The following is a 23,266-nucleotide window of genomic DNA, read 5'->3' on the forward strand; positions in this document are numbered from 1 at the left end:
TGGCCTGAAACACATCAAATACATAATGAATCTTTGAGTTTGTAATGATATTCAGAAAAAAAAATTGTTGGTCACTACTAGAAGCTACTAGATCACTAACTCATTATTCTGAAAAGTGATTTTAAAAGGCGGGTGGAGTGGAGAATTAAGTATTTATCCAGTCTTTCCTGTATAAAAGTAAATGTTTAAGGGGTTTGCAGAAGATCAAACAATTTGGCAAAAGGAGAATAACTGCTTTATCTAGGTGCTTCTTTTATGTATATTTGAGCCCCCTTCCCACCACCACCACCACCACCACCACCACCAGAAGAAGAGCAATACAGAACTTGAGTCAAGCAGCTTTGGGTTTAGGCAAGGCCTCTGCCTACAAGAGAGACTAGGATATGAGGGACAATTTTAGACCCGATGGGCTGAGGCAACTGGAGGGATACAGGGGGGGTGCTAAGTCGCAGAGGCATCATGATACCCAGCACTTGATCTGGAACCCCAGCTCCCAGGTCTGGTGGGCAGCATGGTTTACCAGGTGGCGGATCTGAGGCTGCTTACTGAACTTACTTTTCAATCATAATTGGCTCAGGAACTGAAAAGGGGCCTGGTTTTGAAAATGGAGCCCTTATATAAATTCAACCAAGAGGAGCTGGAGAAATTATAGGCATGAAGAAGGTAGCAAGAGCTAACAGAGAAGTATGCGTAGGATAAGGGTAAAAGTCACATTGGCTCCTGTAGTCCAGAGTACTTCACCAAAAGAAACACAAAAAGACCTATCATTCAGCCAACTCACCCCCCTCCACATTTCAAGAGCCACCCAGAGCACCACCCACGGCAGCAGGATGAGGACAGCGTTCTTCCCACCAGTCCAGCTGTAAGCATCCAGACAGGAGACCGGCCTCAGCAGCCCAGAACGCCCCTCCCTAACCACCACTCAAGTAACCAGCTGGGAAAGCACTCAGAAAACCCGCATCCTGACACACCATTGCCAAACAACTTAAACAGCAGAGAACAACCCATCTCAACAGCAATGCCGGCTGCCAGGAAAAGTTTTGTAGGGACAATGGGTAGAGGAAAAGCAGATCCCTTGGGGTCCCCTAAGACCCAGTCTCTTAGCTTTAGCACTTTCAAATGCAGAATCCGTTTGCCTCTGGGGCCCATGGAGTTCCACAGGCAGGTTGTCTCCTTCCATCTCCTCAAAGATAAATGAGCAGGCGAGCTGGCCTGCTCGCCAGAAAACCACTCAGGGCATTACTCTTTAAAGAATCTCTATAGGGTCAAAGAGGAATGGGTCTACAGGCTGTGTGCATTCCCCACAGATGCTGGGGATGATGTCAGAATCCCTTTCCAGATGTGTTTAACACTTTGTGGTCATTTGTATTCCTGCCACTGAGAGTCAGTGCTTTGCTAATTTGACTGACTCCAGCTCAGGCTGACCTCAGCTCCCTGGCTCTGCTTACCATTAGCTGAGACTGCCATCTGTACTGTACCCTTCCAAAGAGTCCTAAAAACAGTTCTTTGCCTGCTCTTCCGAGACAAGTCATGATGTCTGCCAAAGAAACGGTGGGGGGACAAGGGATGAGAGAGAAAATACAATTAACATACTACCAAGATGGCAAAAAGAGGGAAAGCTGGGAAAAGAATATGTAGGTTCCCATTTATTTCCAAGGCTGGGTTAATATCCTCTTGCTTTTGTCTAAATGAATATAGCCAATTTACAACTGCTACTGGAAAAAAAAAAACGAAAGAAAGAAGCAGGCTCAAATCTCAAAGTATAACTTTTAGCATAGAAAACAAGAACTGGTGAGAATTCCATTTCCTAGTTATTTACCTCACAGGCTGACGAGCTGCCTCTGCCTCTAAGGATCAAGGCATTCTGCATTTGATGGCAGAACCCAAGTCAGAATCCAGCACAATCCCTGACAACTCGAAACACCAGGGTGAGATCTCCCGACCTGAGATTGCTCCTCTAGCTCTTTGATAAGAAAATGTACAATAACCAAGAGGAGAGCCTCTCTCACCACTCTCGTTGTAGTAGTTAAGTAGACTCAACTACTCAAGGTCCACCTTGTCCATACCAAGGGCTTCCATGAGTGACAGTGACCTGGATCTAAGAATAACCCAAGACCCAGAGGGCTAAAATGTAACCTTATAAAATCTGAAGGTGTAAAAGGGAGAATTCAGTGGTGCTCAGAAACTCCACTAGCCTGGCCTGAAAAGAAATAATCTATAAATAGAATAATTCCTCATCCCTAATTCTAGGTCTTATTGTTATGCTGGGTGTCTTAGGGCACAGCCATAAACTTTGTGGCTTTTATTATTTTTCCCACCGAATGTAAGAAAACTAAGCTAAAATAAATTCTGTAACCAAACCAAAATGAAGCTCTCTAGGTAGTATGGTTACTGTACTCAGGATACTAAACGTCCCTTGACCCACAAATGGCTATCTGGAAATCAGCATCTCCAGAGTACATTTCATCTCTAAATTGGAAATATGTTGAAGTAAACTAAGAAAGTCTAAAGCTTTGGCTTGAGCAAAACTAGATGCAGCAAAAACATGAGGTTTTTGCATGACTGGTACCTTCAAAGAGGCTGCAGACACTGGAATTAAATACGACACATTCTTCACGTATGGTCAAAGTGCCTTCTAGACTCAAATTGGGGCACCTTATATCGCAAAACAGATGGCAAGAAATTAGTAAGTTTAAGTCTTTTTTTCTGCCATCCCAATTACAGTTTGGTCAGTTCACAAACGTGTTCTAGAAACTCTATAGGAGTTTCTCTCTCTTTAAGAGATCACTCTCACTTCACCCTGCTTAACAAAAGACCACGTGCACTTAAAAAGAGGATGGAGGCAGGCCAGCTTCAGGACACACGCTGCATGGGGGGAACTGACTGTCCCAAAGAGAGAGCTCTACACTCCTCTGACAGGTCCACAATAGACTGGCTAGACACAAACGCCTGAAATAAGGAAGTCCATCACGAAAATGAACAGTTGGCGAGATCAAGGCTTCTGGCCTAAAAGGCTTGCAGCTGGTCTGGCCATTCATCAAAAACTCTGAATTTAAATGGACGACACGTTCTGACTGTGACATGTAATAAAACAACTGGAGCGGCAAAGGTTCTTGATTTTGGTTTCCTTTCCACCCTACATGCCTCTTGCCAGTGGAAGAGTGAGCCTGGCTGTGGTGCTCCTGGCACATCTGGGGTAGTTCCCATTCACACTGGTCAATCTTTGGGATTTTCCACGTATTACAGGGTCATCATCCCTCTACACTAACCCAGAATGTCCAGACTCCGAACAGGAGAAAGTGTCAAATCTCAAAGCCTATGAACTCTCTCAGCCAGAAACCAGATGTAGTAAAGACTATGGAACCAGATATCAGAGGCCTAATTTCAAACTGACTCCTAACCAGTTTTATGACTCTAGTTAATTCACCTGCTTTCTCTAGACTCTTTTATTCTCACATCAGTAAGAGAGAAGTGGACCTAACGGTCTCCCAGATCCCTTCCAAACTTAACATCCTCTGACTTTATGACTAAAAAGTCATACTAATAAGGCTAAAACTGTGGCTTAAACCCGATATGAGCCAACTAAGATTATGCTAAGAAACATTCTATTCCACACAGACAGAGCCGATCTGACCAAGTCTTCCCCCACCAGCCATGAGACAGATGTGTGCCACTGGGCCAAGAGACTCCTTCTACAGAAGATATGCACTGAGTGATTCAGTAATAGGCTGATCCATTCATTCAATCAACAAATATTTACTGAGCACCTTCTAGGCATTAGGGATACAGCAGTGAACAAAACAGACAAAATCCCCTCCTTCGTGGCATTCATATTCTAGTGAAGGGAAGGGGGAACCAGACATCAAGCAAGTAGGAAGTACAAGGCTGGGGTACATTTTATAGAGAGTGGTCAGGAAGGACCTGCTGATAAGGTAACTTTTGAGCAGAAATCTGAGGCAGTGAGCCATGCAGACACCAGGAGAAGAATGTTCTCAGCAAACGCAAGAGCAGGACCCTAAGACAGGACTGTGTCCAGTTTGCCTGGCATGTTAAAGGAAACACATGAGCCCAGTGTTGATGAAGAGGAGTCAGAGGGAGAGAGTAGTAGAAGGAAAGGTCAGATAGGCAGTAAGGGCCTGATCACAGAGGGAACAGACAACCACTGGTGGGTTTGAACAGAGGACTAACATGACCTGAATTTCATTTCTGAAAGGTTGCTCTAGCTATTGTGTTGAGAGCAGAGTGAAGGAGGCATGGGTGGAAGCAAGGAGACCAGTTAGGAGGCTGCTGAGATAATCCAGGGAGAGGTGATAGCAGCTGGGCCCAGGGCAGCAGCAGTGGGGGGTGATGAAGGACAGGCAGAGTCTGGGACATACTCTGAAGTAGAGTGAACAGGACCCTGCAGGACAGGACCTTGGAAAATCTTGGAACTACTGCAGAATCTAATGAAGCTAAATGACACTAAATTCCAACATCCACTGTGGGATCTTAGGATTTAGGAGTTTGTTCATCTCTGTCATCCAGTGTCCAACACAGTATCTGACACATAACAGGTTTCATCATTCATTCAAAATGTTGAATGAATGAATGAATGAATGAAAGCAGAAGATCTGCAGTTTGATAGGTCATCAGGAGACAAAAAGCATTTGGTACTAGACATATTTTACTAACAATGAATTCCCCCTCCCCTAAGTGAACCTCTCTCTTTTTGTAAAAAGTTCCTCTTTGCCTGCCCCATGGCCTAGTGGTTGAGTTCAGCGAGCTCCGCTTCAGTGGCCCAGGTTCACGGGTTTGGTTCCCAGGTGCGGACCTACACCACTCATCAGCCATGCTGTGGTGGCAACCCACACACAAAAGTAGAGGAAAACTGGCACAGGTGTTAGCTCAGGGAGACTCTTCCTCCGCGAAAAAAAAAAAAAAAAGTTCTCCTTTATAACTCTTTTCACACTAGTAAGTAGTGAAACTGAAAACTTCACATAATATAGCTGAGAATCTGAACAACTTGGCCATTTCCCTATGAGGCCAAATGTAATCACCAAACCTCACAGCACCTCAGCATCTCCCATCTAAAATAGAGGGGGAAACATTTCATGAGTAATCTCATGTTTTAATGAATACTGAGTCATGAGGGTAACTAAAAAGGTATGATTATGAATAATAACATTATTACAACAAGCAAGGAATAACACAAGCCAAAACTGTACTATTCCTACAGTTTTAGGACAAGCCAATGGGCTATCCTGGAACGTGCTCCCTTCCTCTGCAAAGCTGAGGACAGGAATTTCTAGATTTTTTTTTTCCCCAATAGCACTGCTCTGAAAAAGGTGACAATTCCCAACTACAGAAGCTTCTCTGTCAAGGTGACTCCTGAAGGTCTCAAGGTTCTTAACCCACAGAGACTGACAGTGTGCAAAATATAGGAGCAGAAAATTCAGCATCAGGGAGAAATAACAACAAAGGCGTGTTATAAACCACATTCTGGCAGCAGTTTTCTTGGTTAAGTCAGTGATCATCTTGAAGGGCTAAATTAGTACCCAACATTAATCAGGCACTAGGTTTGGAAAACATCTTATTTACCAAATTAGAAAAAGGAGGAAGAAAGATAAGCCATGTAAAGTGGTTGAGATCAAATTACATCGTAAGGGAAGCTGTAACATTTGGGAGAAGTCCTAGACAGATTTGTCAGCTGAGTGGGAAATCATTTGATGTGACCCCAGTCCAATTATTTAACTTCTGTGCCTCTGTCTCCCATCTGTGCCTGAGTCTCCCACTCACTGAAATGGAGAGCAAATGATTTCAGCCCCCTCCTGTCTTAACAGGGATGTTATGAAGCTGAGATCATGTCTCTGGAAGCTCCGGGGGTTTCCTGGAGAAACACACTCCACAGAAGACAACGTCTTTAGTACAATAATTAAGGGGTCAGGCTGCTCTTAGAAACACCCCCATGGTATGGAGGCTTCCAGCATCAAGGCTCCAGAGTCAGGCAACCAAAATACTGCATCAAGTGCCAAACTTGGGGCTGGGGCCAGCCTCTTTGCAGATGTCAGGAGCCCCATGTGTGAATGCAATCTCACATATATAATAACTACATTCAGGTGTTTAATAAACATTTAGTGATGCTTTTAAATTACCAGTAACTTCCTGACATGACCAGCTTGTTGCCTATCTATTAGGAGAGATGGCGTGCGAGGTATGATCATGAACCCCTGGGCAAGTCCTGACCCTTAATTTCCACCTCTGTACTATGGGGCTAACAACAGGAACATGTGAAATGCTGCTGGCACAGCCCTGGGCTCAGAGAAGGAGCAAAATAAGTGCTACAGCCCTCTTCCCTCCCAGTGCTCTGCTCCATAAATAACAACTGCTGTTATCCTTTACTTACAGACCCAGAGGAAAATGAAATAGGAAAGGGTCACCCATAAATATCTTATCTGCCTTTATTCTCCTATAACCTCGAGACTAGAGCAGAGTAAACAGACTGAACTTTAATTAGGATCATAATGTGGGATGTCCCAGGTAAGCCAGGCTCATAAACTCCAATTAGGAGGAGACTGGCTTTTAATGGACGGCCCCATACCTGGCCTGCTCAATGACAGAAGCAGACCCGGTCCTTTGTCCCAGCTTCCCAAAGAAATCCATTACCAGGCACACAAGGCTCCAGTGGGACGTCGGGTCACAGGCTTTCTATTCCGGCGATTGTAGTCTAAGAATAGAACTCCCGGGCACAGAGCAAACGGACTCACAAGGATTGTGTTCATCTACTATCCAAGTTACCATCTGAAGACTATTTAAAGCATAAGGCCAGCAAGCCCTTCTGAATGGGAGACTGAGCAGGGGAAACAGGCAGGGTGTGTTTTTAATATAGTTCTACAACTTACAGTGCAACTTGCAGAGCCCCAATTTGGGTCCCAGGATCTATCCTCACCAGCTCAGATATCTCACTTGGCTCCCTGTCAAGCACTGAGCAAGGAATGTCAAGTTCATTTTACAAATGGAAAAGTGGGAAGCAAGGAGGGACAGATGTATACATTGCTAAGCCCGTTGCTAATAACAGAAACAGCTACAGCTGATGTGTGCTTCTACACAATAGGCCCTTACTAGGCATTTCACCTTCACTCACTGTAAACTCACAACCTCCCCACAAGGTAGCCAGTTATTTTGTTCACATTTTATAATAAGAATACAGATTCTAGGAGATTAAGCAATTCACTCAAAGTGACGCAGCTTATACGTGGCACAGCCAGGATCTGAATCCAGGTATCTCTGATCCTACAGCTTGTTATCTGGGGTTATGTTTGTTTGTAGTTATACCATACTGTCTCTCTTGGTTTCTCTCTGCTAACTTAAGAACTCAAGGAAGCTATAATCCAAAACCATATTCTAAACATTAGATCTCATGCCTTATTACTGATGTCATCAATTTGGTGAGCAAAGAGAATTAAGTAGTCCAAGGCCAACAGCAGTGTCTTTAGGAACAGAAGCCAGACCATAATTCCAAATAGCTAGACAAAAGAGATAAATTCCATGTCAGAGGAACCTTCACTAAAGACCAGGAGACCTTCAGCCCCTGATAAGACTCATCTCATCATCTCTCCTGTCCCAACACCCCTTCACTCCAGCCGGCTTCACATATTCTGGATCTACACAGAAGACTGATGCAGCACTCTGCCATCACTAAACCAAAAGGCAAGTGCTTCAGGATCGCATCAGTATGAAGATTTTATTTTGTAAAGCCATTGCCCTGCCCAGCCTCCCTGCTACGTACCTGTGTCAAACTTCAAATTTCACAGACCACATCCGAAGTGACAAGTCCAGGCCTTACCATGTGCAACAGAACTGATAACGATTTGTTGGATCAGGGGCAAGATCAATTCTCCAGACCCCTTGCTTCCATAGCTCCTACAGAAAGTTACTTCCATTGGAATCTTTGGTGTCACATAAATCATGGACAGCAATTGGGGGGAAAAATTCAGTAGCAAATACAAGCCAGAAAAACTAAGTGTGACATAAACCAAGCTGGGCACGTTCTCACAATCCCTTGGAAATGACTTTACCTGGAGGTCGTGTGACTCATTAAACTCAGCACCAAGATGTTATGGTCAATGGATCTACAGGGGCTCCTGGCAGTTTCCTCCATGCTTTTCCGAGCCAGGACTCCAGGGCCTGGCTCTGACATGGTTACCACTTCCCTGGAGAAGCTGACAATAATTGCTTTCTCTCCCTTCCTCCTCCCCATCTGATGAAGATAGCTAACTGGCATTTGTCTTATCTAAGGAGGCTAACTTGCAGCATAAGTAGCATGACAACTAGAAAATATGGGGACTCATGTAGTCAACGCATATAGTTACCACGAACAGGAACATGCTGTTAACCAGGTTAACAGTTGTGTACAGCCAGTATCTTCCCTACAAGCATTTCACACAAATCTTAATCAAATCAGGAGAGAGGTGAAAGGAGACTCTGAGGTTCCTATGTACCACTCTTAAGGAAGAAAAATTTTCCTTTCTTCTAAAAGGGGTGTCCTGGCTATCGTACCTTTTGAGGTGGCTGAATGGATTTGGTGTTCTGAGTAAGAAAGAAAGAAAGGAAATGAGATTTTTTTTTTCTATTTAGAGAAATGAGGAAATAGAATGGTTTATATACAGGTCCGATCTCTTTCAGAGAGTCTGCTTGGAGGTAATGCCATAACCTCAGGCCCCCATTGAAGAAATTTCATCTCATATCAGGTTCTAATTAAAGACATGCCCTTTGTAAACGGTGACTTGTAGGTGTTGTCAATATTAGACAATAAGCATATAGGGTGGGGGCTGGATGTATGTCGCCTTACTATCTCCAGTCTAAGTAAGTTCATAGTAAAGATCATCAGTGATAGTGACAGTGACAACACAGATCCCGGCTAATACCATCACCATCCTAATCCTGTGGAAAAATGTTACCTGGAAACATTCCTCCCTATCAATCACACCATCACTCAGAGAAGCTGGGTGATTGGTCCAACTTTTAGACACTGATATATTCAAATTAATCAGTAGTCACTGAGCGACTAGAGGGTGGATGGCACTCCACTGTGGCTATACTATGCATCAGGCATTTCTATTCCTGGTCTTTAACTTTCAAGGCAAATCTGAAAAACTGAACGACAAATCAAAGAACACTTAAATTGTTGAAGATTTAGTCCAGCCCGCCAAGGCGACCCTCTCTTTCTCAGAAGCTTAAGCACTTAGAATGAGAAGAGCTGCTCCATCTACTGCGTAGATCCAGATCATCCCTAGGGAAGGAGTAGGACAGGTGGGAAGTCCACTTCCAGAGCCTCTACCTACTCTTTCTCTCCAGATCCCTGAGAAGAGAGAGCCATCCCCTCCTCCATCTCAGTCTGAGATATACAAAGTGTAAAATTTTCTAACAAAAGAGGAAGGTCTAGAGGACACTAGCAGCTACCATGAGTTTCCCTATGACTCGAAGCCTCTTGGCTCTAGCCTGGGGCAGCCGGAGCCCACATTCAGAAGCATCTTGTTTCCTGTTCTTCTCTAGGTTAGAGCCCCAGCTAAGAATAGCACCCCATTCACGCTGCTGTGTACACATCCTTTTCACTTGCTCTTTTCTCTGACATACGCATGAAACCCTGGTTCTTGTACATTCTCCAAGGTAAACAAAAATATTTTAAAATGGGCACAGAGCAGCATTTTTATTCCCTATCCAGTCTACAAAAAGGCCTTGCCTGGAGGAATTCCACTCCAGAGCTGAGTGTCACAGGAGGAGCTGGGGCACGGGCTCCCTCTCTGAAGCGCCAAATAGAGATTCACACTCAGAGATGGTAAGCTGGTGGCAATATGTTTAGGATGCCCAGTACCTGCCCAGAACCCCTTCTCTGTGCACGTCCTAAATCTAAAAAAGACCAGAGGTGGTAAAATTGGTCTCTTTTTGTTAGGTTGACCCATGTGAAATTACCTACAAAATGGCAATTTCATGTGATTTAACCTAATAGAATCCTAAAAAGCAAATCGAGCCTTTTGCTAATAAGCAAGAATGCAAAATCCATTATTTCCCAGATGGCTCCACCCCAAGACTATTTCCTATTAGTCTTTAGCAACTAAAACATTTTGCAGGAAACTTAAAACCTACGGAACAGCTTGTAAGACAGGCCTGGCATTGGTAATAGACATCCTTTCACTCATTCATTCCATATCCATATCCATATCCACTCAGCCCCGGCCCCCAAGAGCTCACAGAGGAAGAGTCAAGTGAACGGGCAAATACAACACAGTATGGAAACTGCAACTCTAGGGACAAGTACAAAATAAGAACTCTGTATGTACCTCAATTACAACATTTCTCACATGGAATAGGCCTGGCTGTTTGTACATGGGCCTCACTGGTTAGACGATACATACTTGGGGGCAGGAAACGTGTTCTCTTTGTCTTTGAATCCCTGGCATCCAGCACAGTTCTGACACATAGTCGGTGCTCAATGATGTTTGCTGAATGACTGAATGACTCTTAGAGGCTGAGTAGCCTATCTGTAAAATGAGGTGAGTAAGCAGTGTTTCTGTTAAGAAATTTTAAGGTTCTTATATTTTAGACCAGACTACTAATTAAAGCACTAGAAAGAGAACAGCAGGCTCCTGATTACAGAACTAGAAAGAAAAGCAGAAAAAAGGTGGGGGCACTACACTTTATAATCAAAACGAGTCTGAAATTACAGACTAAAGTCTGCCTCCAGTTGGGAGTGTGGCAGCATCTTTTTCTCTCTCCATTTAACGTCTTTTGATTTTTCTTTTTTTTTTTTTTGTGAGGAAGATCAGCCCTGAGCTAACATCCATGCCAATCCTCCTCTTTTTGCTAAGGAAGACTGGCCCTGAGCTAACATCTGTGCCCATCTTCCTCCACTTTATGTGGGATGCTGCCACAGCATGGCCTGACAAGCGGTGCCTCGGTGCGCGCCCGGGATCTGAACCCGGGACGCCAGCAGCAGAGAGCACACACTTAACCACTACACCACGGGACCAGCCCCTCAATTTAACTTCTTTTGATTCCAATTGATTTTCCTTATTTTATAAATACAAGACCACCAAGAAGTGAAAGGTGTTCCATGAACTAAAGCAAAGGGGACAGACCCAAACCACTTTCCATTTGTCCCCTGGGGGGTGGGGCGAGTATTATTCTCTCTGGGGCCTGGGATGCCTTTTATGAGTTCACAAAAAGTCACAAAAAAGAAGAAAACTAATTCATATGGGCACCAAAATAGGTAATTAAATGTTGAATTAAAGGATCAGAGATTAGGCTGACTGCCAGGTGGCCAGAACCGAAGGAGGTAAAACACACACACACACACACACACGCACGCACACACATGCACACACACGCATGCAATATCTGTAAACCCCACCCCCACCCCCACCCCCACCTCGACTTAAAAAAGTCACTCAGGTCATCTTTTAAACCTATAAAGCAATCATTTCTAAAAGAAACAGCAGGCAGAAAACTAGCTTCAAAAAAACTCATCGTCCGAAGTTGAGTATTTTGATGTAGGCTCAAGGAGTCTTTCCTTCTCTTCAAAATAATCAAAGCTCTGGAAAAGGACAGCATCGATCTCTTCCTGATAGGAAATCTTTTATCTATACATTAACTTCTAAAGGAGAGAAACTGGCTCAAGCACCATATACTGCTTTGAAAGTAGAAGTCTTTATCCTAATGAATTGATCTCATCAATTTAACTGCACATTTGATCCCAAGACTCTTTGTGGGCCTGATGACCCCCCGGGGGGGGGGCCTTAAGTGAGGCTGTCCCCTGGGTGGCCCACTCCATCACGGCCACCAGCAGACAGGAAAGGGCCATTGGGGAGATTCTTGTTTTATTATGTAAATCACAGGAAGCCACACACACCTCCTCCTCTGTGCAGCATCCCTATTTCTACACAGTGGCCATCAGCAGAGGAGCAGGAGGAAGTCTGTCAGCATAAATGAGAATGACAGGCTGGCTGCTTCCATTTAACAGCAAGCGTCCTCCACAAGCTGCCTAACTGAAGGGTCCTCCACAAGGGTCCTCCATAAGCACCTAACTGAACACCCATAGCTAGGTTTCTCTCGAAAGCCCACTTCAGTCCATTTACTTCCAAGGAACACAGGAGGCAACATAAATGGCAAAGAGTTGAGAGCAAGTTTGGAAGCCCTGTGGGAAAAGCCTAGACTTTAAGTCAGACTTTGGAATCCTGAATCTCAGTTCCTAGGATCTGTGTGACCTTGGGCATGTTACTTAATTTCTCTGAGCCTCAAGCTCCTCTCTGTAAAATGGGGATAAATAATATCTACCTCACAGGGCTTTTGTGAAGATTATGTTTTGGAGGAGCATCTAAGGCCAGTGGGTTTGTGAGGGCTGTATGACTTTATTCTGTCTCAGGGAAGCAGAAACCAGATATAAAACTGAAGAAGAGTGACATCCAGATATGGCCTAGGTGTGAACAATTTCTGCTTGCATGCATGGTTAGGATGCTGGCATTTCAGGGAGCCAGCTCTGTGAGTTTAAGGCCAAACTGGAGGAACTTTCCACCATGATGGGCCCCATGTGGATCACAGACATGATCCACACCACTGCAAAATTCTCAATCTACTCTAGAATTCCTGAGTTGGCCAATTTTATCCAGCTCAGAATAAAACCCAAAGACTGCCAACACCAGTCAATGTTTCTTTTCAAGGATTACATAAAGTAATCCAAGAAGGATCCAAAGAATTCATTCTAACATGAAATCAGCTTGCTAATAAATAACAGCACCTTTCTCAATCAAAATCTACACTCTTGTCAAGACACCTGTCAAAAATTATAACTGCTGCAGACAAGTAGAAAAAATGGCCACACAGCAGCATAAAATCCCTTTGGCTGAAAAGTACATCAAGAATCCTTTCATTTAACTTCCAGGCCAGGGTGTCTTTCTATTAATTTAAAGCCAACCACAAAATCAGCTACTGCTTTTATTTTGAGAAAGGGGACTAGAGAAGATGGCCTCCAAATGCTGTCTCCTTCCAACCTACAAAAAAGGGACGAGTCTGACATTCAGACAGCCTTGCAAAGAAATTTGGTTTGCCAGCCCATGGGTGGTTTTTGTTTGTTTGTTTCCTTCTGTTGTTGCTGTTCTCGCCCTCCTGACCAAGAGGCCCACAGACTAGCACTTTTTTAGATTCATTTATGTCTGTAAGTGAATTTGTAAAGACAAGGTTTGTGGTATCTGCAGGGTCCCAAAAGCCTGGAAGGACAAAAGACCATAATTCTCTTAAATTCGGCTCAGAACCAATCTCATGCCAACATGAGGAAAATTACTTCCATCATCACTGCTCCAAAATGGACCCTCTGCCCAGCTCCCAGCCCAGGCCCCTGGGACCCACACTGCTGTTGTATTGTCATCTATAGGAGGCTTGTTCACACACATCCAGACTACCAGAGCAAGAGTTCAAAAGGGCCCTCCAACAAGTGAGAGGCCTGGGAGGAAAGTGACAGACAGGATCTAATGTCCCACAGTAGCTTGTTTTCACTGCCACTTGGCTTACCTTACGACCTGCCAGAAGCTATTCAAACACTGAGCAACGCCCAGCCACAAGGATCATTTTTACTCTCTGGAGTCAAGAGAGTGCATACCCTGGTTCCCAGAAAGCCAAAAGGAGTATCCGTTTCTCCCTCTAGGCAGTCTCCTTAGGATTCAAGGGCTCCTTTCACCACACCTAAAGAGAACCACAACCCCTAAAATAAGAAGCAGCACTCTAAAAACAAACTGTACCCATTACTCAACCGTTCAAGATTAGGCCTTCTCCCACATCCTTGCCGGCCCCCAGAGTCCTAGTCCATCAGTAGGAATCATAACACATCATGCTTTGTTGTGTCTTCTTCCAGGGTTGGAGAGACTAACCGAGATAATACACACTTAGCACAGGGCCAGGCACATAGTAAGTACTCAATAAATATTAATTATTGACATTATTTTTATTATTCTAAAAATATGTATAGTTATTATTAAGAAAGTATTTTCCAAAAACACATGTCATTCTAAGCCAAGTGTAAACACTCTGCAGTCAAGTTTCAGTTTCTCATACAAATAGAAGGAACTAGTACAAGAAAATAGATACTCTAAGAGTATAGGTAATAGATAAATAGATACTTTAAAGGTTCCTATTTGGATTTTGATTCCATTATGTGTAGTGGCACATACATAGATCCGTTTATTCAGAAAGAACTATTTGGCACCAAGTATATGTATGGCACTGCACTAAGTGTGTGTCTGTGTGTGTGCGTGTGTGTGTGCGTGTATGTACACATATACATACAATCAATAAGACAAATTCACATATATGTATAATTAACACTTTTGAGCATCTACTAATTGATTATAGGTACTAAGATAAAATTCCCTATAGCAAGCAATGAATGCAAAAAGGAGGGAAACATGTACAGACCATACCCTCCTAACCAACTTGCCAGCTTATCTGACATACTTCAACTACTGTCTACACTATCCTGGCTGGGTTGTTAGTAGGCCCTTCTCTTGTGTATCTGCTCCTTTCTGCTCCCATCAGCCAGGATGGGGGCTTCCCCAAGGACAGTAGTCTGTTCATAATAGGTATACTTGTTATTTTAATTACATATTAAATTATTATATAAGTTGATTAAATATGAGTGCCAAAAAAAGGTGTTTCTATGAAAAATAAGTTGAATGCTTTGGAAAGACTTGATGAAGGCAAGTTGCTAAAAAAAAATTGCTGATGAATTAGGTAGGCCAAGATAGCAGTAAAAGATTGTAGTGGTAGAGCTACAAAATCTGGAAATATGCATTTTATTTCTCAAATTTCAAAACTCACTTAACTTACAGAAACTGAAACTGGAAATCACAGATGATGTATTAAGAAAGTCAATAGGACTCCACTCAGAAGAAAAAGCTCTGGCCCACATCAAAAGATTGTGAATGTTATGTGCATTTATTATTTTTAAGTTAAAATAAAATGCTTAGGAACTGTAATTTTTTCTTTTAAGATTCTCTGCTTTAACGGTTTTTGGAATTGACTAACCAAACTACTGGTCCAATTGCCCCAGATAAGAAGGTGTCTCCACTTTACTTACCTGTATCTCTTAGGCTAATAGCAAAATTAATTTATATTCCCTTAGCCCAATTCAACTAGGTAGCAGAGAAAGCTGGCCTGGGATTTCATAAAATAGACCTGTTAAATACCACTCAAACAGACAAAGTGTGGGTGGAATACTGAATTTTAGTCATATTTCTAGAGACCAAGATGCTAATGTTTGTGAGCATGAGCTGCACACTGACTACTCATAGCCTGAAACATGGACCAAGAGATGAAGGATGCCCAAATGCCACCTCAGCTTTGGTCACAGGCCTGGACACAGCCCGTCGGTTGATTCAAGCATCTGATGTTCCAACCTGGCATGTGATGCTACCTCTGCAAGGAGAAAATGTCTCAGGTGAAGTTTTATTGAGAAAAGGCAAGAGTACTTAACCATCGAGGAGGAGTGGGATCCCTTCCCAAGACCCCTTAATAGGCAGTCTAGTACGTTTCTGTTTATTTGCACAGAACGCTGAGTTTCTATCCCACTTAACAAGATTCCAGGCACTAAAACTGAACCGACCTCATTAGCTTCCCACCAGAGCTTTACACCATCAAGATGCAATCTGTCAAGGGAGGCAGCACAGGGCCTCATGTCAAGAGAAGTCTGCTACAGCAGAAAGCCAAGTGAAAAGAGAGGCTTCAGCAGAGTTTCAGTTATCTGACAATTCTTAAAAGAGATATTTAACCTATAGAGGATCCCATTGCTGGAAGAGAGAAAAATATCAACCCTTTTTTTCTTGAAAGCTGAGGATGGTATAAGAAGAGGGAAAAGAACTGGGGAAGCCTTTGTGTATTGAGAGCTGAGTTTATTTTTACTCCCTCTGCCAACAGAGGCAAGGTAATTCTATAAGCATCATTTAACTTTCTCACTAGAAAGAAAATAGAGTAAGGCAGTTAATGCCCTGCATTCTACCTCTCCAATTCCAACTCCAGTATCACTTGTTTTTCCCCAGAAAATTAAATTGATTCTCATAGAATGGCACCCAAACGTGTGCTTTCAAAGGCAGACCCCAAAACTGATGGGGTCCTCAATGAGACGATGAGGAGCTATTTTCCGTTTCAATTTGGAGTCAGGAAATCCATGCGTCTCATTTTCTTCAACAGGGGTAGGCCTAGATGACCTCTAGGATCCCTCTACTTCCAAAGGAATAAAAGGAAATGAGTTTCAATTACAGCTGTCGAATTTTAAGTCAGGTATCAGCAAGAAATTACTAATTTGAGAGCTGTCAATCAGTGGAACAGGTTTCAAAATAGGTTGTGGAATCTTCTGCCCTGGAGACAGTTAAAAATAGGCTAGGCAGCCATCTGTCTTGGTAGGGTGCAGCCCTTCCAAGAAGCAGGTGACAGAACAAAACCCTTCTTCCCTCTGAGGGAGTCTACAAACGAGGAGTGATTAGGCGGATAAGGAAAAAGGAAGGAGGCTGCAGTCCATCTGGGCCCAGGCAGAGCTGTGGGCCAGGCAGCTGAGACTTTCTGTGGAAAGGGAAGATTCGAGCTGCAAAGAGGAAAATATGAGGAAAAAAAGACAGAAAATAACCACACAGCTCTGAGCTCTTTGGGGAGAGCTGAGCCAATCTGCTTCCCAGCTGCGGCAGCTCTGTTTGGTCCTGGGGACTGGGAGCTCAGCCACAGATCCTTGGGGAGGGTATTATTCCCCTCCCTAGTTCCCAAAGAGTGTATACATGAAGACTAAGTGGAAGATGGAATTGTCAAATCCAAGATCTCCCATGACCAGCAGCACCCACAGAGCATTTCCAAAAAGTTTTCCTTAAAATACACTTTTTTTTCTTTGCCACCCTCTTTGGCCATCTGTAATCCTACCCATTTCCTGCATTTCTTTCATTGCTATGGAAAGCTCCCTTGGGGCATGAAAAGGAATGAAACCTTCATGGACCTTTAGAAACCTAACTCCAATGGGAAAAGCAAGAGACAGCATTGCTACAGTCTTTACTCTGCAAAACTGGAACTGTCCCTCTCTTGCTAGACGTGAGCAGCCCTGTGACCCCATCTCTGTGCAACCACCTCAAATGTACACACTTGGGGATCTCAACTAAGTCTTTGTTCCTAACACTGTGTCTACCCACAGCACACTGGAGTCAGCCATGAGGTGTTGTCACATAGGCCTTCAGGTATCCAGCTTTGCTGGTAGACAAAACACAGGAAGCCCACTGTTTTCTAAGCCCATATAGTGCAAGAGGTTCCTGCAAGGGGAAAAGAAGGGCAGCGAGGTCAACAAGTCAACATCAGGGATGCATGGAGCCAAGATAGGCAGCAAACTACAGATGGAGGCGAGGGATGGCCACCAGCTGTCAAGAGCTAGACATCAGGGAGTACAAGGCAAAACCAGTGCCTGAGGCTCAATTCTTCAAAAATGAATTTTTTTCTGGTTGGGGCTGCCAGCTAAGGAGAAATCTGAAGCTGAAGCATGCAGCCTGGTGATTTTTTTCCCCTTCAGCAAAGGCAGAGAAAGTTGCAAAGATAACTAGAAGAAAATCAATACTGCAGGGCCCCAGATTTAAGATGAGCCTTTGCAGAGGAGAAATCTGAGTCTGTTCTGTCCTTGCCGCTGTCCTAGGTCAGATGAGATGGGCTTTTACCCTAAGAGAAGGTACCAGACTTATTGAGAAGAACAAGGAGATAACGGATATGAAAGGGTCCTGTAAACTCACACAGCCCAAAACAAATGAAAGGAAGGGATTATCATCGTTGCTAACAGCACACGGGCTGTCCCCAAACTTGGTGGCTAAACGGAGCAATATCACCTAGAAAAGCAGAAATCGCTTTCTGGGTCATCTAGGGGCCCAACTAGGGCACTATCTTCTATCTTGGTGGTCTGGGGGCAAAGCCAGCTGTGAAAAGGGGCAGGCCCCCTCCCTTCCGTTGCTTGATGCCACACAGCAACTCTAGGGAGCAGTTATGGCCCAGCACCTGGCCAGACACCCGGACTCTCTGGCCAAAATCCAGGACTTGGGAACAGCATACCGGAAAGTGTCTCTCCTCAGAACCTAGCTCAGGTCCAAAAAGAAGGTTCTATCCAGGACGCGCCCTACATAGCTATGAAATACAGGGTTTGCTCATTTTTCAGAGTTGGGATCTTCAACACCTTTGGGATTCATTCATCAGATGTGGGATTTGGACTGCTTAAGGCCTTGGGGAACTGCAACTAAGCAGCAGAAAGCTGGTTTCCAAGGAGGAGACTGAGCAGACGATACAGAAGTAGGGCATCTTCCAGAGGTCGTCGCCTCTACCATGTCATCATTGCTGGCACCCGCCCCTTGAGGACTGTAGGGAAGCCAGTACAGACAGGTGAGTGGGTATGCTGTTCTTCAAGCTTTCCTGGGAAGTAGAATCCACATTGTCTTTCTATAGCCTGGAGCTGGTAAAAAGAGGGAAAGAAGGAACCAACAATGGAGTAACCAACCCACCAGCTTCCCATTCACTCTTATAACTCAGCACTATGAGGCTGGCTGACTGCCAGCCAGTATTCTCCCCAGAAGGACATAGGTGGAAAGGCTGTCAAATCAGAGTATGGGATAGTGAACAGAGTATTGGACTAGACATCAAAAGATCCTAGGCAGTGTGGAGAGATTAATTAATGCAAAGGAGCATAAGGGAAGTCTTTGGGGTGATAGAAATATTCAATATATTATTTATGATTGTGGTTACACAAGTGTGTACTTTTGTCAAAATGCATTGAACTATAAATTTAAAATGGGTGCATGTTATAGTGTATAAATTACACCTCAATAAAGTTGTTTTTTTTTTTTTTTGAGGAAGATTAGCTCTGAGCTAACATCTGTCGCCAATCCTCCTCTTTATGCTGAGGAAGATCGGCCCTGGGCTAACATCCGTGCCCATCTTCCTCTACTTTATATGTGGGACGCTTGCCACAGCATGCGGTACGTAGGTCCCCACCCAGGATCCGAACCCATGAACCCCGGGCCACCAAAGCAGAGCACGTGAACTTAACCACTATGCCACCGGGCCGGCCCCAATAAAGTTGTTTTTTTAAAAGAAAAAAAATCTGCATTCTAATTCTGATTCTGCCCTTATTAACTTGGACAAATTTAATGCTTCACTTTTCCCATCTGTTAAATGGGGTTAATAATTTCTGTCCTGCTGACCTCGAAGGATTTGTAAGGTCATATGAGATCATATATGTGAACTAATTTCAAAAAGCACAAAATGCTACACAAATATGAGGTAACTGTAATTATATTTGTTCCACAACACTTGGCACCTCCCTTGCTGTATATTTCCTGCTGATCTTAAGGGGGGAATTCTGTTCTATTTAACTGCTGATGGTTCAAAAATCTTTCCTCTGGAAACCCTGACCTAAGTCTTCTTCCTGCGTGCTCCAGACCATCTGCTTGCCCGCCTCTTCACTATGTAAATGTACCTTACTGCAGGCGACAAGCGCCCCAAACTGTGACTGAGCATAGCCGCCTGACCAGAAGGCAGACACACAGATCCCATTCTGAAACTGTGGACTCTTCCCCTCCTGGGGAAATTAATGAGTTAGCATTTTACATGTTGCCATGTTTCTTGGAGAGGAAAAGGAAAGAAAATGCAGGATCTCCTCAGAGAAGGACAAAAGGGGGAAAGACACGGGAGCCTGGGCAGTTCGGCACAAACCTACTCAGCTGGGAGAATTAGCTAAAAGGGACTGAGATGATCTAATGCAAATCCTTCATTTTAAAAATCAGGAAACTAATTCTCAGAGAGGGCAAGATTCCAAGGCTAAGCAAAAGTGGGAAGCAGGTTCAACTGTAGGTGCTTCAACCTTCTAGTTCTAGCCCCATGCACATGGTCATTTCCCCTATGATGCTCTCCTTCCCTAAGACTGGAATCTAGTAGTCTTAGACCCTTATCAAAACCTCTGATAGGAAACAAATGCAATCTCATACTAAAGTATAAATAAACAAACAGCATTTTTGAGTCAGGTGAGGGAAGAGACCATTTTAAACAGATAAAGCTAAGAGGGGAAGAGAGGTCTTCAGCCTATCCTCGGAGAGACCTTGACCACAGCCCTAAAATCACACCCCATAGCTGGTTCTCTACCCAGCCTTAGGCAAATAGAGCACAACAGCTAGAAACTCTCCAAATAAGTTCAAGCGGGCTTACAAAGACGTTCAAGTGGGCCTGCAGAGTTGTGGGTCTTACCTGCCTTTATCATCCTACAGAGCCTGTGCTGTGGTGGAAATACTGTCCTTTGGAAAGGTGTGTTATACATCTCGCATAAATGAGAATCAGGGCTCCAGAGAGACTCCTGCCACTCTTTCTTGCAAATGCTCCTTCTAAATCCATATCTTAAGAAGACCATTCATTCTGGTTTCACCTGGTGGAGAAAACAAGTCTTGGATTTGTCCATTTTTCCCCTAGTCAAAGCCACCATCATCTTTTGCTTGATTACTGCCAAGAGTCTTGTAACTGGTACCCTTCCCTCCACTTTTTACCCACTAACATCTATTTTCCACACAGCAAGCAGCAAGATCTTAAAAAAAAATAAATTCAATGTGTCACTACTTTGCTTATTGCCCTCCAGTGGCTTCCCACTGCACTAGAAATGAAATACAGGGAGCTGACCCTGCTCTCTAGGCTCTGTGTGGTCTGTTCCACCTGCCTGCCTGCGGACTCCACCCTCCTCTGTATCCCTCCTTCCACTTGCTCTCTCCCTTCTGGTCACACAGACCTTCTTTCTATGCCTCAAACATACACAGCTCTGTGTGCCTTCAAACCTTGGCACCTGCTGCTCCCTCTGCCCCCAGATCTTCCCTTGGCTGGCTCCCTCTTCTCATCACAGGGTCAGCTTGGATGTCATCTCCAGGAGGCCTTTCCTGACCACACATGGGTTAAGTAAGCTCTCCCACCCCTGTTCGTGATGGCCACTCTCGAGCACATCACCTCATTTCTCTTTCCTTCAGAACACTCAACTACCTTAAATTACCCTATTAATTGATCCACTTATTTGTTTGTTTAATATTTCTCCCACTACTATTACAGCTCCATGAAAGCAGACAGTTGCTGTCTTGTTGATAACAGAGCCTGGTATATAGTGGACATGCATCACCACATGCTGAGTGCATGAATGAGAGAATGAATTAATCAACTAACATTTTTTTTTTTTTTTTGTGAGGAGATCAGCTCTGTGCTAACATCTGCCAATCCTCCTCTTTTTTTGCTGAGGAAGACTGGCCCTGGGCTAACATCCGTGCCCATCTTCCTCCACTTTATGTGGGACGCCGCCACAGCATGGCCGGACAAGCGGTGCGTCAGTGCACGCCCGGGATCCGAACTGGCGAACCCCGGGCTGCCGCATAATTAACATTTTTTACACAAATCAAATGCAATGTCTTTAAAGACAAGGTAAGGCTCTCTGGTAGGCCCCACAGAGATGGTGTCCTGGGTCACTCTTGCACTCACAAGAAACACCAACACACTCCAGCGACAGGGAAATACATCTACAGGATGCCAAGGTGAGATCAAGTACCTCCATCAGGTATTTCCATAATTAATCATTGGCATTCATAGGCTGAGATACCTAGACTACAACTCCAGCATCGATCTGAAGAAAACCTATTCATTGAAACTGACAAAAACATGGTGTCATTTTCATTTCCATTACAAAGCATGCCAAGGTAGCAGAAACATTGTGATTGACCGAATATCTTTCTCTCAATCCAAGTGGCAACTGATCAGTTTATCAAGGGACAAATAGTTAAACAACTCAAGTCAAAAGCAGAAAAGTCTTTCTTTCTTTGCTTCCTTCCTTCCACCCCTCCTTCCCTCCCTCCTTCTTTCCTTCCTTTACTTATGAGGCATAAGTAAGATATTTAAAATACAGAAAATTACTAATACTTAAAATTCTCTTTTAGGAGACACTAAACCGTGACACTGTCGCCCGTTTTCTGTTTGGAACAAGGCAAGATGTATATACGTGTCTGTGTGTATATATATATATACACACACACACATACGTACATACATATGTATACACGTATCTATCTACCTATTTATAAATTGGGCAACAAGTAACTAGAAGAACTACTACTGCAACTGCCTGAGGAACACTGACTCCACAGCCCAGTAAGTGATGTACCACTTCATCTCCATCAACCTTAATTCCTGCCCCTACAGAGAATAAGTGAGATAACAGAACTAAAAGCACTTTGAGTCTCTGAAAGAAAGAAGCTATAGAAATCCTGAAAGAAGAGAAAAACAAGTAGAAATATAGTCTCTGAGACGGGTAAGAAAAATGTTGCATAAAAAAAGAGTCAAGGTGTTAATTGCTGAAGAGTTCTTCAGGTTGAAGAGAGCCATCCTTGACTATCCTGTCTCCTGCAGGCACCCTGTCCTTCTTTTCAAGGATCCGCAGTGATCAGTCTGTTTATTCAGTGGCCTTCTGACTATCGAAATGCTAGGAGCAGCTCACGAGTTCAGGGGCAGCCCAGCCAAGCAGGCCTGTACAGGTTTCCACCACACCCAGGTTTCAGCTTGGTAGAAAATGAAAATGGCCAAAACAGTTTTAATGAGTTGTTAATGATTTAAGTATTCACAGTGATATGCTTGCAAGATAGGATAAAAGGAACATAAGAGCAGTGAAACCAAATCAAACCAAGAACATATTCAACAGTAGTGAATGTAATCACACAACTTCGGCACAAATTTAGGAAGTTTCCGAATAGAAGTAGGACTGGCAGATCCTACGGTCCAGCTTTCTGCCTTCACTCAGAAGTCCTCCTACCCCCAATCCCTTCCTAAAAAAAGCATTCTATTCTTTTCTTGAAACTCTCCTGAGCAGAGTATGCAACAGCCTTCCTTCGTAGTTTTATCCTATTGCTCCATGAACACCAGGCTTCTGCCTGATGTCAACCCCCCTCTCAGCTGCTTACCGAGGACAGGACTAGACTTCAGTTGTTTCCTGTAGACAAAATGCAATGGTCGACATTCAAGATCATCTATGTGAAGGAAAACTGGTTTTAAGCAGATTAATAAACTCCATGCTTACAGGTTCTCACACTTGGTATATTTTTCTAAAACACCTCAACAAGATAAGAGCTTGGGAAATGGCTCCCTTGGCTAGTTGAGAGGGAATGTCACCTTTAAAAAAAAAAAAAAAGCCCTCATAGAACCACCCTGCTAAGGAACCGGCAGACACATG

General features: G+C 43.8%; 1 protein-coding gene across 9 annotated transcripts in view; it reads right to left on the minus strand.

Annotated features, from left to right (window-relative positions):
- The window catches only part of SRGAP2 (SLIT-ROBO Rho GTPase activating protein 2), a 240,341-nt gene that overhangs the window by 193,979 nt on the left and 23,096 nt on the right, over nt 1–23,266 (minus strand). For 6 of the 9 annotated variants that reach the window (XM_058540196.1, XM_058540195.1, XM_058540193.1 and 3 more), the window contains exon 2: nt 20,269–20,443. The exons of the other annotated variants lie outside the window; for them this stretch is intronic. In XM_058540196.1, coding sequence (XP_058396179.1) covers nt 20,269–20,428 — 160 coding nt within the window. In that variant the 5' untranslated portion in view covers nt 20,429–20,443. The remainder of the gene's footprint in view (nt 1–20,268; nt 20,444–23,266) is intronic. 9 annotated transcript variants of the gene reach the window in all.

The sequence above is a fragment of the Diceros bicornis genome, chromosome 4 (genome assembly GCF_020826845.1).
Source record: "Diceros bicornis minor isolate mBicDic1 chromosome 4, mDicBic1.mat.cur, whole genome shotgun sequence".
Taxonomy (NCBI): domain Eukaryota; kingdom Metazoa; phylum Chordata; class Mammalia; order Perissodactyla; family Rhinocerotidae; genus Diceros; species Diceros bicornis.